The sequence below is a fragment of the Bombus vancouverensis genome, chromosome 7 (genome assembly GCF_051014615.1).
Source record: "Bombus vancouverensis nearcticus chromosome 7, iyBomVanc1_principal, whole genome shotgun sequence".
NCBI lineage: Eukaryota > Metazoa > Arthropoda > Insecta > Hymenoptera > Apidae > Bombus > Bombus vancouverensis.
The window spans coordinates 883,821-900,251 of record NC_134917.1 but is presented as its reverse complement, the minus strand read 5'-3'; the positions used below and the strand labels follow the sequence as shown (position 1 = coordinate 900,251).

At 37.5% G+C, this 16,431-nt stretch overlaps 1 protein-coding gene across 3 annotated transcripts in view; it reads left to right on the top strand.

The window, feature by feature from the left end:
* Positions 1-16,431, top strand: part of nolo (ADAMTS-like no long nerve cord) — a 280,796-nt gene that overhangs the window by 229,973 nt on the left and 34,392 nt on the right. For all 3 annotated transcript variants that reach the window (XM_076620070.1, XM_033336905.2, XM_076620071.1), the window contains one exon: positions 8,095-8,421. In XM_076620070.1, the coding sequence (XP_076476185.1) occupies positions 8,095-8,421 (327 nt within the window). The remainder of the gene's footprint in view (positions 1-8,094; positions 8,422-16,431) is intronic.

Genomic DNA, 16,431 nt, shown 5'->3' with positions numbered 1-16,431 from the left:
CTACGTATAGAATGTTCATGATAATATATTATACGTCAATAACTTTATTGTGAAATTTGCAATTTAAATATTCTCTGGAGCTTCTTTGTCGTCTATGTATACGAAAAGATATCAGAAACGATAAGAATTACTCAAAGCAATCGTCACATTCGATACTTTGAAATTCTTTAATCAAGATTTTCCCTTCCCCGATACGTCCATTTCAAAATCTTCATTCTCGCCCTAATGAAACGAAGCTGGAAATTGCCGCGAAGAAAAGAGTGCTCAGAGGGAAAGAATGTTTCTACAAATTCTCCAAATGATCCAGCGTAAGTAACAGGATTGCTTATAGCCAGTTGTTCCGGACACGTTTTAGAAACGTTATTTTCGCAAGCGTTTTCGAGGGAGCTGTATCTCGGGTGGCCCTCGATCGCCCGTTTCTTCTTTTCGCTGTGAGCGTCGTGAAAAAGAGCAGCATTCTGTTATCGTAGAAGCGAACAACAACCACGAGCATGTGTTTTTCTTTATATCGTCGATGTAGGGACGTCACTTGGTCGCCGGATGGGGAAAATGGCCTTCCAAGACAGGTTTCCATCTTCTCGAGAGATACGAGGTCCGATTCTTGGAAGACATCGATGACCACAGCGACCAAAACAACGAAGACATGGCCATTATCCTCGACTTCCTCCTTTATTTCTGCAGCACCTCGATGAACGTCGCTATTCGTGTGCTATTTCGCCAAAGCGCATACTCTCTGCGCGACTTTGACATCGTCGAAGGTGCATCATATTCTTTTCTCTTCGTCTCCTAACCTCGCCATCAACCTCGTAATCGTGCTCGTCTACGAAGACGATGTTTTTCGTAGCATGGTTCTCTTCTTCCATTGCGTTCCTTTGCTTTGAAGCTGCACGGGTAATTTACATCGCGATTGTGTTTCTCTTTTGGCGCGATACTTTCAAACGAATTCCTGATAGCGAAGCAAAAATGAATCCTGTCCCCGCGGAGCACGCCTTTTTAATTATAATTCCATTGTTGCACGCGATATCTTTGACGTCAAGGTTTCACGATCGCGTATTGCGTTCACAAGGAGAATACACAATACAGTGCCAAGTTTAGAAGAAGGTTTAATTATTTTAACTGCTTACGCTAAAGAGTAATGAAAGAGCACCGGTTATCAATTCAAAATAATCCTCAATAAGTTCAATTAAATCTCGAATTATTTCGTTCTGCTTTCATATAACCATAAAAATTTGGTACTACGAAAATGAAGTGTAGATTCTAATTAAAAAAAAAAAAAAGTTTCCTTAAAAAATAAGAGTATATAACCACCGTATATATATATATATATATATATATATATATATATATATAGTCACATGTTAGGAACCACTTCTAAACAGTAAAATAAGACACACATACTATTCACAAAATTTTCAATACAATTTGAACATTTAAAACAATGAACCATCAACACGCGTACCATTATACATTACCTTTACGATACAACAAACATTTATGAAATAAATTAAAATCTTACACACTCCGCAAAATCTGCACCAAAAAAAAAAACAGCGTATCCTTAAACATTAAACGTGAGCCACCTTTTCGTCGATCCTCTTAGCCTTTCCTTATCCTTTCGACGATTTCTACCGTACCCGAGGAAACTCTCCCGGTCTCCTTCCTTTCAATTTTTAATCCAGCCTCAAAATTATTCAAGCATGAATGTTTTCGGCCACAATATACGTACGTGCATATGTATTCTGTATAACCAAGGCCAGAAACAGAATGCATGATATATGGCGGACAGATACACGGCCGTTGGTCGCCTGAACGAGTATAGTGTAGCGAAGACTACATGGTAACCTTGCAATAGCGAGACTGAGGATGGATAGCGGGCAGTTGCTCAGGGCGAAACATAGAAGAGGAAGAAACTATGCGAAACGGTGAAACCGGGTTTGGAACCGCGAAAGCCGCACTACAGAGTTGAGACGCTCCTTAACAAGGAATCTCAACTACTCATTACGCGAGAACGTTTCTACATCCATCGTTTCCTCAAAACGCCGCCAGGCATTTGCCAGACGTTTTAGCCGATTACGGTGGCTGCGCCGGAAACAATGGCTAATACATTCCCGGCGACGTCGTCGTCGGTTGTCTTGTACAAAAAAAAGCCTCGACTCTCGAGTGTTTATCCTCTAATCTTGTGACTCCCGCTAATAAAGTTCATACGGAGAGTGTAAGTACCGAAAGTGTAAGCGGTAGAGTATATTATGATACGTGGAAAAAATCCGTTCAATCCTTACTGGCTATAAATAAATAAATAGTTGCATATAAATAATCACTTTTTTACCTGTCATCTAATATCGAATATAATACTGACAAGAATTATGTTTGTAAGACAATCGAAAGGCAACAGGTTAATCCATTAAGGAACGATATTTTGTTTACAGTTTCCTTATAGTCTATTCACGTTGTAAAATTTATTTATTACATTCATTCATTACAATAGATTGTCAAATAAATTTATAATAATTTCTCGCTACTGTTAAGTCTCCCACCTCCTATTCTGCATGTTTATGAACCTTGAAGAACTTAAAATATTCACAACATTATGATAAATTATTTCTCTTTTTAACATTCTAATGTCTAATATACTCATTATAGCGCGATAAGATAGTATTGAGGGTTATTCGGAAAGGCAAAAATGTCACACTACCAGCAAACAAGATTATGCGCCGTTTTCGGCGCTATAGCTGAAAGAACTGTGCGGAAGTGGTTTTCTAGTTTGGATTAAAGCTGGTGATTTCAAGCTTGAAGGTCAAGAACGAATTAAAAAACGTTCAGAACTAGCGAATCGGAAGAGCGTCGTGTTTCATCAGGCGCGGCCTCGTGCATCTTTGACTACTCGACAAAAGCTGCTGGAGCTTGGTTGGGATATGCTACCTCACTCACCGTATTCACCAGACATTGCACCCTCAGATTTTCACCTATTTATATTTATATTTATATTTAAAAGTTTTCGCTGAGAAACCTAAGAGGCTTTGAAAGGCTGGAATATTCGTGGAATATTGTGTGAAAGATGAAGAAGGGTCTTGGAACAAAACGATACAAATATAATTCAATAAATGTATATCGAAATTTTAATGTGCTACATTTGAATTTTCCTTAAAAATCGGAACGAACTTTCCGAGCAACCCAATATATAAGATACATTTACGCAACTTTTACGAATCATTTCACTGATTTGTCCTTAATAAAATAAATAAAGCACGTGACAGGATTAACAGTAAAGGACTGATTTTAAGATCAAGATAAATTAGTTGTATGTAAATTTGATCAATGTTAACGTGCAAGAGAAGTCAATATTTTGATTTTGAATCGCGTCCCGCGAGTCTAAAACTCTATCTCGTCAAGACTTGCTTGTATTTAATAATTATCACGACGACGATGATAATAGTGTGTTAACATGGGTTAACAGCGAAGGAATCCCATTGCCATAATTGTGATATAATCCTGAGAGGATTAAGAATTTGAAGCGTCGCGAGGGATTGAGGGATGAAATGGTGTTAGTGTGTCTGCGTAAACGCAGGAAAAATGATGGACTGGAAGAAGAAGACTTTGTCATCCTCTTTTCACCTAGTGAAAATTACTTTCACTGACGCGGCTTAATAACAATGCCCCCCGAGGTCGGAAATTCTTTGAAATAACAGATGAAAGATAACGTGTACAGTATTCATGGATAACGTTCGTGTACTAAATTTAATTCGCGAGTAGTATACTCGGCCGTCTGTTTCACAGATAAAGAGATCTCCTTTGTAATACAAAAACGATTTCCGTTTGTTTCCTGTGAATGCAAAACTGCCTGGAAATAAAATTCGTCCGGCAAAGTACGTATAATATAACCGTGACAGTATCCTAAAGACTGTTGAGATAAGCAGGCAAATTACCTTTCCTGTATAGTAAACACGATAGAGATATAATCAGAAGAATATTAAAATAAATGGAGAATATAAAGAATTAGATAGAACGTTTTTGGCACAGAACGTCACAATATATGATGGGATATATTTATAGGATCATCTAGGGTTTTAGGCATCAAAACGACGAAAAAAGTTCTTGTACAGAAGTGCTTATTTTTCAAATTAGGAACAATTTTACTTTATTTATAAATTATCTTTCTCTATAGGAAACAAAATATCAATATGATCAGAAGAATGTCGAAATAAATAAAGAATATAGGCAGTTAGATAAAACATTCCTCATATAATAATTTCGCTAATAACTCTTTAATCCATGAATAGATTTTACTACGCAGGTGTGCTGGAAAAGCAATTATCTTGCACTTTGTTTTCAATTATTTGCACAAAAAATTGCCTGTTTACGCTTCATACCGCGATCATCGAACGTACGCTGCATAATTTAGTATCAGCAATCTTTTTTCTCAACGTTGCATCGAACTTTTTATCGGTAGATGGTAGTCGGCCAGTAACAGGTGTCCCGTAAGTAGTGTTTTGCATTCCGGATACGGAAAATGATGGATCGTCGAATAATTCGACCATGTTCCGCGAGGAAGCTGTAGGCGGAAACGAGACGCGACGCGGATGGGTGAAAGTGAGGTGGCGAGAGACAAATGTAAAGGGTGAAATAAAACGAGCGGGATTTCCACGGGAAACTAAACTAGCAAAAAATACAGAAGCCAGTGGTGCGCCTGTACGACACAGATTCCGGTGTATTCGAAGAAAAAATACTTCCCATCCCATGACAACCTATGTACTGATGATAACGTTCCAATGACATTTTCCATTCATGCTATTCAACAATCGGATATCATTGTTCGTTGAATAAATTCCAAATCGACCCATAAATGACATCATTGGGAAAGCTTATTTCACAAAATTCACCGTGTTTAATTAAACTTGTTAATATAATATAATGATAGGAGGATTTAATAGAGATTATTAAGGTTTTGTCTTTTTCCCTTTTTCATCGAAACAGAGGATTAGATCGAATGCGGATTAAATGGTTGGTAACTGGATGAAGTGATTAAATAAAATAAAAAACAAATGACATGGATATCTCGCTCGTAAAATATTCAATTCCACCAGGGAAGAATTGTGCTAGTCTTTCAATCTGTCGTTCTAATGATTTCTCACGCTTATTGAACTTTTCGTAAATGTCTTAATATTTATTAGCGACGGTGGAGTTTTCAACTATCGCATCGTCTGTACTCGTTTCGTCTTGACCATAGATGATAAAAGGAATTAAAAGGCTAAGAGGACCAAACGATATGGAACGTAATTTTCGTACTTGCTAGATGAATGATCAATTAATCGAATGTAATCTCTCTGACACTGTCAGGAATCGAATTTTAATAGCCAGAAATCTGTTATCTTTTTTAAATTCCAGATTTAGAAATTTTTAAAAACAGAATTATAACTAAGCTGGAGGCACAGTTTGTAATTTATTCGGTATATTGAAAGAAAGGAGCAACTACGTAATCACGACAGAAATAACTGGAAGCTGTTCTAACTAAATTACAGTTGGCGTGGTGCGTTAATTAATTACCATTGGCACCGTTGTTAATCAGCTTCGTTAGAACACGGAAAGTAATACGGAACTTTGATGTCCCCGTTGTTCGAAATCGACCGGTGCTCCGTCAACAGCAAAACATAGTGCCAGCACACGAGTCGCCAGCAGGCCAATGCTCCACGTTCTGCACTTCACTGCCCATATGGTGCATTTTTGTCGAATCTAATAAGCGATTGAAACCGAATTTAATATCATTTTTCCTCGTAAACGATCGTCTCGTTCATGAATCGTCCCATCCAACGAAAATTAATAACTGTTTCCTCCTGTCAGGTGAAAATATTTGGGCACTTACCATAGAAAATTTTTATGTCTATATTATATATGTTATATAAAATATCTTGGAATTTCATTAGCACTAACGAGATACGACTGTTATAACTATGTTAGTAAAATGTAAAACCAATCTGAAAATGTATACAGGAATTGCGAAATATTTATTGCGAAAATATATAGCTAGCAAAAAATACAACGTGAGCGCCTATCCTGAAAATATAATAAAAATGATCTCGCTGGATATTTAAGCTGATTAATATCTATAATGAACAGTCTGTGTATGATTGTTCAAAAGTTACGGGAACAACGCGTAATATTCGTTATTATATATTCTTATATTCGTTATTTTATTCCAAATTGATATTTGAATCACAAAACCTAGTGTTAACTTTGTTTGTAGTTTGTAATTCGAGATGCATGAAATGCAACTTGGTTCCGTATTTACATCGAATCTGAAACTCCTCATTGCGTTAGGGTCTATCGATGAATAACTTGATTACGTCTTGGGAATATATCCGATAGTTTATAATAGTGTATCATGTTATCAATGTTACCATGTTTCTTTTAAGGTGTGGATATAGAAGACAATTTCTTTGATCTACTATCCGCAATTAGCGTGGGAAGCACGCTAAAACATACATAAGAGAAAGAAATGATTTTGATGAATAAAATGACTTCAAAAATGACAAATTATTTTATTGATCAAACTTGATAGCTCTGGTAGCTCTTGGTAGCTTTGTGTTTACGCATATGCATCTATATCGATTCACGCAATTACTAAAATAATATCAAGTTGTTTAAGTCATTATTACAGCCTTGTTTATTGTATCAGATAAGATTTATTTATTTTTTGCGTCGTAGACCAATACGATAAAATATTCTGTTGTAAAGAGAGCCAATGGCACTCGATAGCTTTTCGAAAAGGCAGTCAACCAACAAACGATTAATTATTGACCACCCGGATTTTTCTCTAGTTGAATGGCTAGCAAAATGGAGACAGCGAATAGAACGGTAACAGTAATAAACCCTTTGCTTTGGTCAATTTACATCGCGGCTCGTTCGCTCGTCGTAGATCGAGGTGAACTCGACACGCCGGCAAAAACGTGCATACAATCGGAACGCCCTCGAGTCATAGCCGATCTGATTACCAGGCCGTTAATTACGACGATAATTAGCGATCGGTGCCGTGAAATTTGTTGACTTACTCATCGTTGAATCAGAATGATCGAGCATCGCAAAACGCGAACGAAACACCTATTGCTTTTAATCTTGTTTTCCGCTACAAATACCTGCCGTCTCGTTTACGATCGCACGTTTTTATAAATTAATTTTTCATCCGACTGCCGCACACCGGTCCATCTTGCTCTCTTTCTGCTATTATTAATTTCTTTGAAAGAGAAGAAATGATAACGCGGTTAATTGAACGTAAAACGATTAAATGGTGCAGAACAGAATAACGTTTACAATGGGAGGAAAATCAATGAGAAACTGGCTGGCAGCGTTATAAAAGCGTATATGATCAACGATTAAATAATTTCAAATGGAATGTTGGTAATTCGCGAGTTACATGAGAAACGGAGTTCCAATCGTTTTGTCGAGAATATTCGATCGTTGAGTTGACTTAAAGAGGACATCAGCGTGCCTTGATTGCGTTGCAAAGTGGACATCGTGAAACACCGATAACCGTCCGACCTAATTGGTTAATGACGTGTTCCGTCGAAATCTGCGCCTTTGCCTTCAGTCGTGTGAAAATTCTGAACGATTTCTAGGCCGGCTGACACGCTTCGTTTAACGGCTTTACGAACAACCAAAGTAGGATAACACTGTTACCAAAACGGTAAAACACTGGATGGCACATTGTAGCTAAATAATTCGCGAATTATTTAATTCCGACGCAAATTTAACAGCAATGCTTCCTTGGCAAAGTAATTTACGTCTAAACCAAGCAATTGCGCGATAGCGCCATTGTTTATCTTCTTCTTTCGGACAATTAAATATTTTTAATGATATTACATTAAATAGTTTGAACAATTATTTTAATTTCATGAAATTATAGAATCTAAGTGAAAGAAATAGCGACGAAAATGTGTAATGTAAATGAAAATGTAAAAACCTAATATCCTACACCACTTCTTTTATAATATCATGCATATCGTGATCCACGAAACATTAAAATCCTTAAAAATCATATTAACGGCTCTATCCACGTGAACAGAATGTGGGATTTGAAAAGAAAATCTGGCCCTTTGATTGCAGCCCTGCGAGAACCCGAACGATTTCCGGGCGGAGCAATGTGCCGTGTTTGACGACGTGCCATATAGTGGACAACTGCTGAAATGGTATCCACATTACGACCCAAGCAGACCGTGTGCTTTGATCTGCCGTGGCGAACAATCGCTGGAGAACACTGGGAGCCGGCTAAGACAGGAAATGTCCGTCGAAAAGACTCTGCCGCGTGATGCCACCGACGCCTTGCAGTTCGATAGCGAAGAAACAATCGTGGTCCAGCTGGCGGACAAGGTAGAGGATGGCACCAAGTGCTACGCTGACAGCATGGATGTTTGCATCAGTGGTGAATGCATGGTGAGTCGGAAATCCTTTTTTATATTTCATTTGAAGATTACAGGAGTAAAGTGATAAGTCACATTTCCCATGTCACATTTTACAGAGGAAGAATATGCTGTTAATTAATTTTATATTGCCGACCTCTCTTTTTTATTTCATGTCGCTGTTACATGTTAAATATACATAGGTATATGTATATGTTCGGAATTTTCCTAGAGATTTGAATATTTGAATATCGTGTTATTGGTTTGTTGTGAAAATTCATAGATTTATCGGTTATTTCTAGAAGATTTTCATCTTCGCCTTTACGCCAATACGCCTTTTTCCAAATTTTGTAAATACGTTAAGGTATCTTTTCTGGCTGTGAGGTAACATTGAAATTAGACGATCAACAAACATGGATTTATGATCGATTTCTCGTGTATTGCTTATTTGTAATGTGTACACGTACTTTATCTTACCAGAAACGATAATTATTGCAGTATTGCAGTGTGAGTGACAGCTATATAAGTAATTGTCTATAAAATATCTTAAATTAATATTCGTAATGTAGTTCGAACCAAACGTTGTCGAATAAAGTTAACGAAATATTTGTTTCTTTTAAGTCATAATTAGATTTGTTTCAAAGAAATATGTTGTCCGGTACAGCTTGTTAATTTCACTCTGCAAAACAGACAGAGCAAAACAGAGTTTCGTTTAGTTAGAATCCAATTTGATAAGTGAGTCGTGGTTCATTCGATTCGAAGGAAGTTGGCGCCAGCGTAACCGGAAACGTTTATCTCCCGGGAGAGAGCAATTTTTGCGCCGTGTCAGTATCCCTTCCGGTGCGCCATATTTTGTACTTTGCACGGAAGTTTGCGAGTTCAGCCTGCCAAACCGCACTCCATCCAATCTTGTGTTTTACGCACGCCCGAGTGCGATTTCTGGCTCGCGTTTAATCGAGCATAGTGCAACGCGGCATGAAAGTGTAGCGGTAGAAATTCAATTACACGAATTAATTGAAAAATATCTGGAAGAAGGGTTGAGGAACGGCGGAAACGGCTACGTAAAAAAGAAGCAAGAAAACAATCAGCATTTTGACGCCAACTTGGGAAATTCTCGAAATTAATTGGTTTACTCGGTTTGTCAAAATAAGTCTATGTAAATAATTCGGAATAATCTTGCGATGAATATTTAAGAAGAAAGTTGCCGGGTGAGTTGGACTGCTTGTAGAAATGCCTGTGGTTAAATTGCAGTATATAAATTATTCTCAGAATTAGTTTAGAAATAATCTTGCACGATAAAAGTATGCACTTTGTACTGTGTAATTTGTAGCATCGGCCGCCAATAAATATCAATCGCGCAGCATCATTTTTAATTTAAACAAGATGAAGATCGTAATTTATAATTTATTAAAATAACATTATAAATTTCCATTACGCCGCTTTTTCTTTTTTTTTTTTCTTAATTTTACATGAAACAGAACAATTAAATAGCTTATAATTTAGAAAATTGGTATGTAGAACTTTACTTGTTTTCTTGTTAAGCCTGTTACTTTGTTACTGTAGCGCAAGGTAATTTATTAGCGTTAGTAATATCTGACTGATAAAGTTTAGCTAACGATATCAGTGGAAATGTGCAAGAGGGTGGTGTCTAAGATCATTGAGATTCGTCCGAAGGGTGCGATGAACTCTAACCATCCGAATGACGTGCACACTAGAAATTTCTGTTATCGATCGTTTTATTCTCTGTCAATATTTGACGCAATTCGTTCGGACCAAACGAAACTTCGTTTTGTTACTAAATGAATGCGCGTTACAATCTTTAAATTAATTAACAATAATGGACAACCCCGGCACGCTTATTACATTTTATTAAATTTATCGCAAACAAATTATCCTCCCGTGTCGTGTAATTTCGTAACAGATGAACTACGCTGAAAATAATCACGGACTCGTCCGGATACGTTTATATTGCATCAATAACGTGGTTGACTTTTTAAGCATTACATTCGTTCGATGAAAATACCTCTGTATACGCGTTTTGGGAATTAAACAATCGGTAACGAGGGTTTGTTTATCATATTTCGTTACAATAATCTCACGATACCAATGACGTTCTCGCTTCGAATATTATTTAGGCTATGCGGAACATTAGCGAATGCTATATCAATATTTAACATAAATACGATGCATTTGTATACATATTGAAACAGCTTATTTACTCATGGATACTCAGTGTAGCCAATGAATAATGCTATTCCCATTGTTAATTAAAGATTCCTCCGGCATTGATAATTAGTGTATATAGAGTAACATTAAAAATAGTTTCACCTCTTAAAAAACTCTGTCTGCATGCTGGCTTATATTCTATGTTTAATCCTATATAAATTAAATTAACCGATAAGGAAATGATGGTAGGCCCGATATATATTCTCTATATGTGACTCGATCAATAATATATTAATGATATATACGTATATAATAACAATGATTGATTTAACAAACAGCGTATCGTGTATACAATTTATTAATGGAAATCAGTTGATTTTATCATTGGTCAGTCCTCTCAAAATACGTGAATAGAGACGTAAATAGAGATCAGTGATATAGGCCTATCACTGGTCAGACATATAAAGTCGCGGTCTACAATATGCATCGTCCGATTCGACGAATAACCAATTCAATTTCCAAGGGAATTTCAGCGCGATAATTTCCAAAATACCGCAACGAATCGTGACACTGATAGCTCTTATAAATAAAATACCGATCTTTTTCTCGGAAGCGGCGAGAACACAGGGAAAAAAGCGTTTTTGCTGGCCGTTTAATGTTGCATACGCTCGCAGCGAAACTCGATAAAATTTTGAAGGTTTCATTTGCAAGTTTTATCATGCCATTAATATGCGTTTAAAATACTCGTGTGCATGCACGCGAATGCGCGGACAAACAATACTTATTACGTTCAAAGCTGACTTCGTTTATACGCGAGATACCGATGTCTTTGAAATTCGTACAGAGAGATTTTAGATTTCGTTCCACGAAACCGTACATTTTCTGAAGCACTTTGGAAACGCGATACAACAAAGAGAACGAAAGATCGAGGTACATTTATCAAAAAAACGAACGATCCAAATTCCGGTTGTAATACTATGTAAAGCAAAAAACACATACGCCATTTTTCAAGTATTTCCATATTTAAATAGATATTTGCATTTTTTAACGAGCTCCACATTTTCACGAAAGAAAGTAGAAAAATAGTCGCTTTTATTCGACCAAACAGCCATTATCTGTACGTTCAACCGCGTCTCGTCTTTCCTTTCAAAATGATTTCCACTTCCTAATTTATATTCGCAGGCTAGAAATTTCAGAAGCGAGCCGACTAACGCATAATTAATTAAAAGCAGAGATCAGACTTTTAAATATGCGATCGTAGTCCCGGCCCTTGGCTCGAGATTACGCTGAAAACGTCGGTTAAGAATTAAGTCGCAATTGCTGCATCCCTTGTCGAAACTTGGCAAGGAAGAAGAAAGTTCCGGCGGAAACTCGTGACCGGAGAAATTTACTTAGGTAGAGCATACAGTGTGCCCTTTATTCGCCTAAACCTCCCTCCCTCTTCCTCCCTCTCTTCTCTGCTGTATTTTCCTCCGTACTGGGCTCGCCCGAAACATGTTTATAACTTTTGGTTTTAAATCCATGTGATTGTACACGACCACGTTTTTCCTCGGCGGACGGAAACGCGAGCTAACGAGGCGTCGTTGTCTGCCCGTCTTCGACCAATATTTACCATGGGTGCGTCGAGATGCCCGCACTTCTCGTCCATTAAGTTAATTCGATCTTACTTTACACCGTTGACGACTTTGTGTACCGAGAGGCAAGCCGACGTCGACAGAGGGCTACTTTCGTCGATTAACCCCTTAAGTAGTCGCTGCCTGTCTTAAGTCTGAGAACGCTAACACCAGGTGACGTACACTAATATTGATGTTGTTTATCGTTTCATCTAGCAAATTAAACACCATCGACCTGCTTCGTCTAAAGACATCGCCGTGTTACGAAATTCATTCTTGAAGAACTTTCATTGATTAAAAAGTCGAAAATTTTGAATAAGAATTTCTTAAACGTAACGTGTTCGACAAAAAGGAGATTAAATGTGACTTCAAGCCGCTGAAACATCTTTCATCGATCTCTACATTTTCTGATAGCATTCGATGAGTAGTATCATTCTCTACGTCTAAATTCTACGTCTAAGTTCTAACGTCTAAATTCATATGGAAAGATTCCTAACTTCAAAACTGATATATTTTTAACTGTTTGCGAACCTAGGCTGCGTTGGCATTGACATTGTGTTTCGTTCCGATTTCGTTCAAATTTTTTAAAGCTTAATCCAACAAGACTACATCAACGTAGATATATTATTATGATTATGGTACATATACATATATGTTAGGTTTGTATTATTACATACAGCCTTCGAATTTAACCTATTAAGTATGAACCAATAAGCACTGAAATACTGAATGTGGCTCAGACATAATTAAGTGTATTCACCACGTATATACCAAAAGTAGAACATTGCTACGGTTTTGATTCAGTTAGATTAAGATGTCCATATAAGTACATCATCAAATATCATATCAGGAAATTGAAGATGAGGAAATTGAAATAATAAAAGCTAGTGACGTTATATTGGAATTGTCTTTAACGTTAGTTGTTTTCTATAATATCATAACCGTGTAGTATTAAGATATATTTCCAATATTAATAAAAGTGGGGGATATGATATAGAATAGACATGGTATGGAATAGACATATATGATGAACCATTACCAATGCACCAAAACCAGTAAAATGTGTGTGTATTTAAGACGTGCAAATAAAGATGCACGAACACGAGTACGATAATGTAGCGGACGATTTGCGTTACAAGTTATCCAAGCGTAGACGTGGAGAAACACGCGAGACGAAACAATTGGAGGAATTTCCGTGGATAGAAGACAAACTCTAATGAGTCGTGATAGCACAAAAGCGTCGCGCACTTATCGAGCGTGTCCAACGCGAGAAAAGGGAACTGTCCGCCACTTTAATAATGCAAAACCAGTTTGCGTTTACAGAAGCTCGGTTAGTGCTTAATTACGTGGACCCGTCTGCTGATTAGATATTGTCCTTCCAACTTCGTCGCCACTGTCGTCGCCATGAAATCCCGTTAATTATTTCTCGACACCCTCTTAGACTTACTCTCGAATCGTCTCTACTTGCCTAGTTTCTTCATCTACTCTCCGATAGTTTTTATCTAATTAGTGTTTGTAGGGTTTCCCTCGATCAAATAGTAAAATAAAATTCGATAATCTTATAAAAAGGAAGAATATCTATCGAAAGTAAAGTCTCTTTTGGTTAAATTTTGTTTTAAGACAATAGAAAGATTATTCGAGCGCAGTACAAAGCTCATCATACCCGTTCTGTTTTGTTCAAGGTACACGGAGAAAGGTACACGGAGAAATTAGCGATATATAAGCGGTTCAGTGGTTCCGCGATAAATTCCATCGTTTCAATGAAACCGGCTAGAATAAGGCGGACAAAGTGATCGAGTCCGTCTGCAGCCGGAAAATCCCATTCTCCGGGAAACTATGTTAAAAGGCAGAAACGAGTGTAGAGAAAAGAAGGTCTGGGATGGGGTTGGATGGGATAGTGGAGCGACGAGGGTGGAAACTCGCGGCGGGGAAAAGGGAAAGGGTGTATTGAGCGTAATGGGCTAACTCCGGTGGATGGTGTACCGACTGCCGAATGGAACCTTGAAAGCCGGTTTGAATAATTGAACGCCAGTCAAATTTACGTAACGAAATAGCCGAGAGACGGAAAGTCGCGGAAATCGCCGATTTACCTTTCGACCAGGATCTTGTTATCTAACGATAGGGTAAAAGAAGAATTGTGAGCGATTTTATTTTGTTTTATAAGAGTAATAGATAAATATTAAAAAATCTATATTCTCTTTTGCAAAGTACCTCTAGATATTTCCTTATTTTTGACAATATGTTTGTTCAATTATAGAATGACGATTTTATTCTTTACAATCATCATAACTACGTACGACGGTATATTATGATTCGATTAAACTTTTTGATTTTTAAACATCGATATGCAGTAATAAACCTCGCGGTTATAACTTTATTCTTCATCTTCAAATCGATCAATTCTTCAATAATAACTCAAATTAATAGACACCTTCTAAACCAATGTTTCTTTTAGTAGATATTTTAGTAGATATTTTAGATTTACAGATTTACAGTATGATAGTTCCATAAGTAGTAAATATTGCCTCTAATTGTTAATTTATCATTAATTTATATCCTTTGCTAAATTTCACATCCTTTTACCACAATTCGACCAAAATGTCCGATTACGTTTATGAATGTTAGTAACGTATATTAAAGTCTATAACGATACCGGAAGATAATCGCCTCTCCTTTCTTTACTAACGTTTATCAAACGAATTCCATCAAAAGAAGCACCATTACAGTTAATTTATTCGCGAGTTCGTCCATGGAACGCAAAGAATCCACTAGTGCTTCGAAACGAGTACTCATATTCTCGCAGCTCATAAACGGCCATTGGCGAGATATTTACCGGATTTAAAGGTATTATTTGCACGGATCGAGCAAGGATAGTCAGCACTACGAGAAAAAAAGAGAGGGGGAGATGAAGATCGGCGCCGTTAAGTTCCACGATATTTCATTTCGCACACCCGGCGCGACTGGCTAGCCGTTTCTCTTGGCTTGTTTACCTAGAGAAATAACCGGTTGCTTCGATGGTCCTATCCTTCAATTACGGGGCTCCGCTGCAGGTTTCCACTTCTCGAGCAAAGTAAACCTAATCCTGAGCGCCCGTATTGTGTGTCTCTTCCGTTCTGTTTGCGCGCGCGCGCGCCCATGTACTGTGGACACAGTGGCGTGCTCACGGGCGCACAAGTATATGTGAATATGGCACGTGTGCGCATGTGACCTGTCCCTTTCACATTTGTCGCTGACAGGGTCTAAAAATCGTCGTACATCGTTTGAAATTCAGCAACTAAAAGAGAATCTCTATGAATCTTTTAAACGCTCTAAATGGCTTTCGAAATAAGAGTTATTTTCAATTTACTAACTTTGTTTTTATCTAGCTTTTCTCTTCTTCGAGCCACTTGAAAATCATATTAACACCTTCTTAAATGCTAATAAAGTATTAACGAATGTGCAGCAAATTAGCAAGTAGTGCGAGTAAGAAGCCATAATTGGCGATACACATTTTTAGCACACGTAACAGTAATAAACAGTTGCACGAAATTTTTCTTCCTCCCAGATATGTTGCGTCCAATGTGAAAGTGGCATTCGTTGAAATCTTTTCATTAAAATGATAACAAGTATGCGATACTTGCTTCCATTTGAAGCTTCCGTTAGAAAAATAGAAAATTACAAGTCTTGGTATTGTGGCATGCGTTCGCTCGATTAAAAAACCGCTCTTTGAATAACGAGTCCCGAGATCCTATTTCGTAAGCGGGGTTAACAGCCAAGCCGTCAGAATGGGAAAAATAAAGGGAACAAAAATAGAGGGGAAAAACGAGGAACGTTGTTTCGACGTGTTGCTAAAATCGTGTATCCCAGATTTAAACTCTATTCGAACTCCCAGCGGTGTACTCGAGGCTGACCTCCTATACAAGTATATAATGGATGCACATGTGCATCGGTGTATCGGTGCATAGAGCGAAGAAAGGTCGCGGAACGAATCCGACCTCGTGTAAAATTAAATCTCAATTCGTCCTAGCGGTATCGCGAACGCGGTCTATTCGATTTCTCCAGACTGTTCCATGTTTTTTCTTCTTTCACTTTTTTTAAACACAAGTTGTAATGCTATTCAGTGGCTCCGTTAAATCGTAGTTCGCGCGAGCGAATAAATTCCACTGACTTTAAGTTCTCCCCTTTACTCTTTTATTCCTTTCTTTCCTTATTTCTCTCCTTTAAATTTTGTTTTCTCTCCTTGTTTCACTTTGCTCTCTTCTACCTTTTATCTCTTTTTCCCCGTC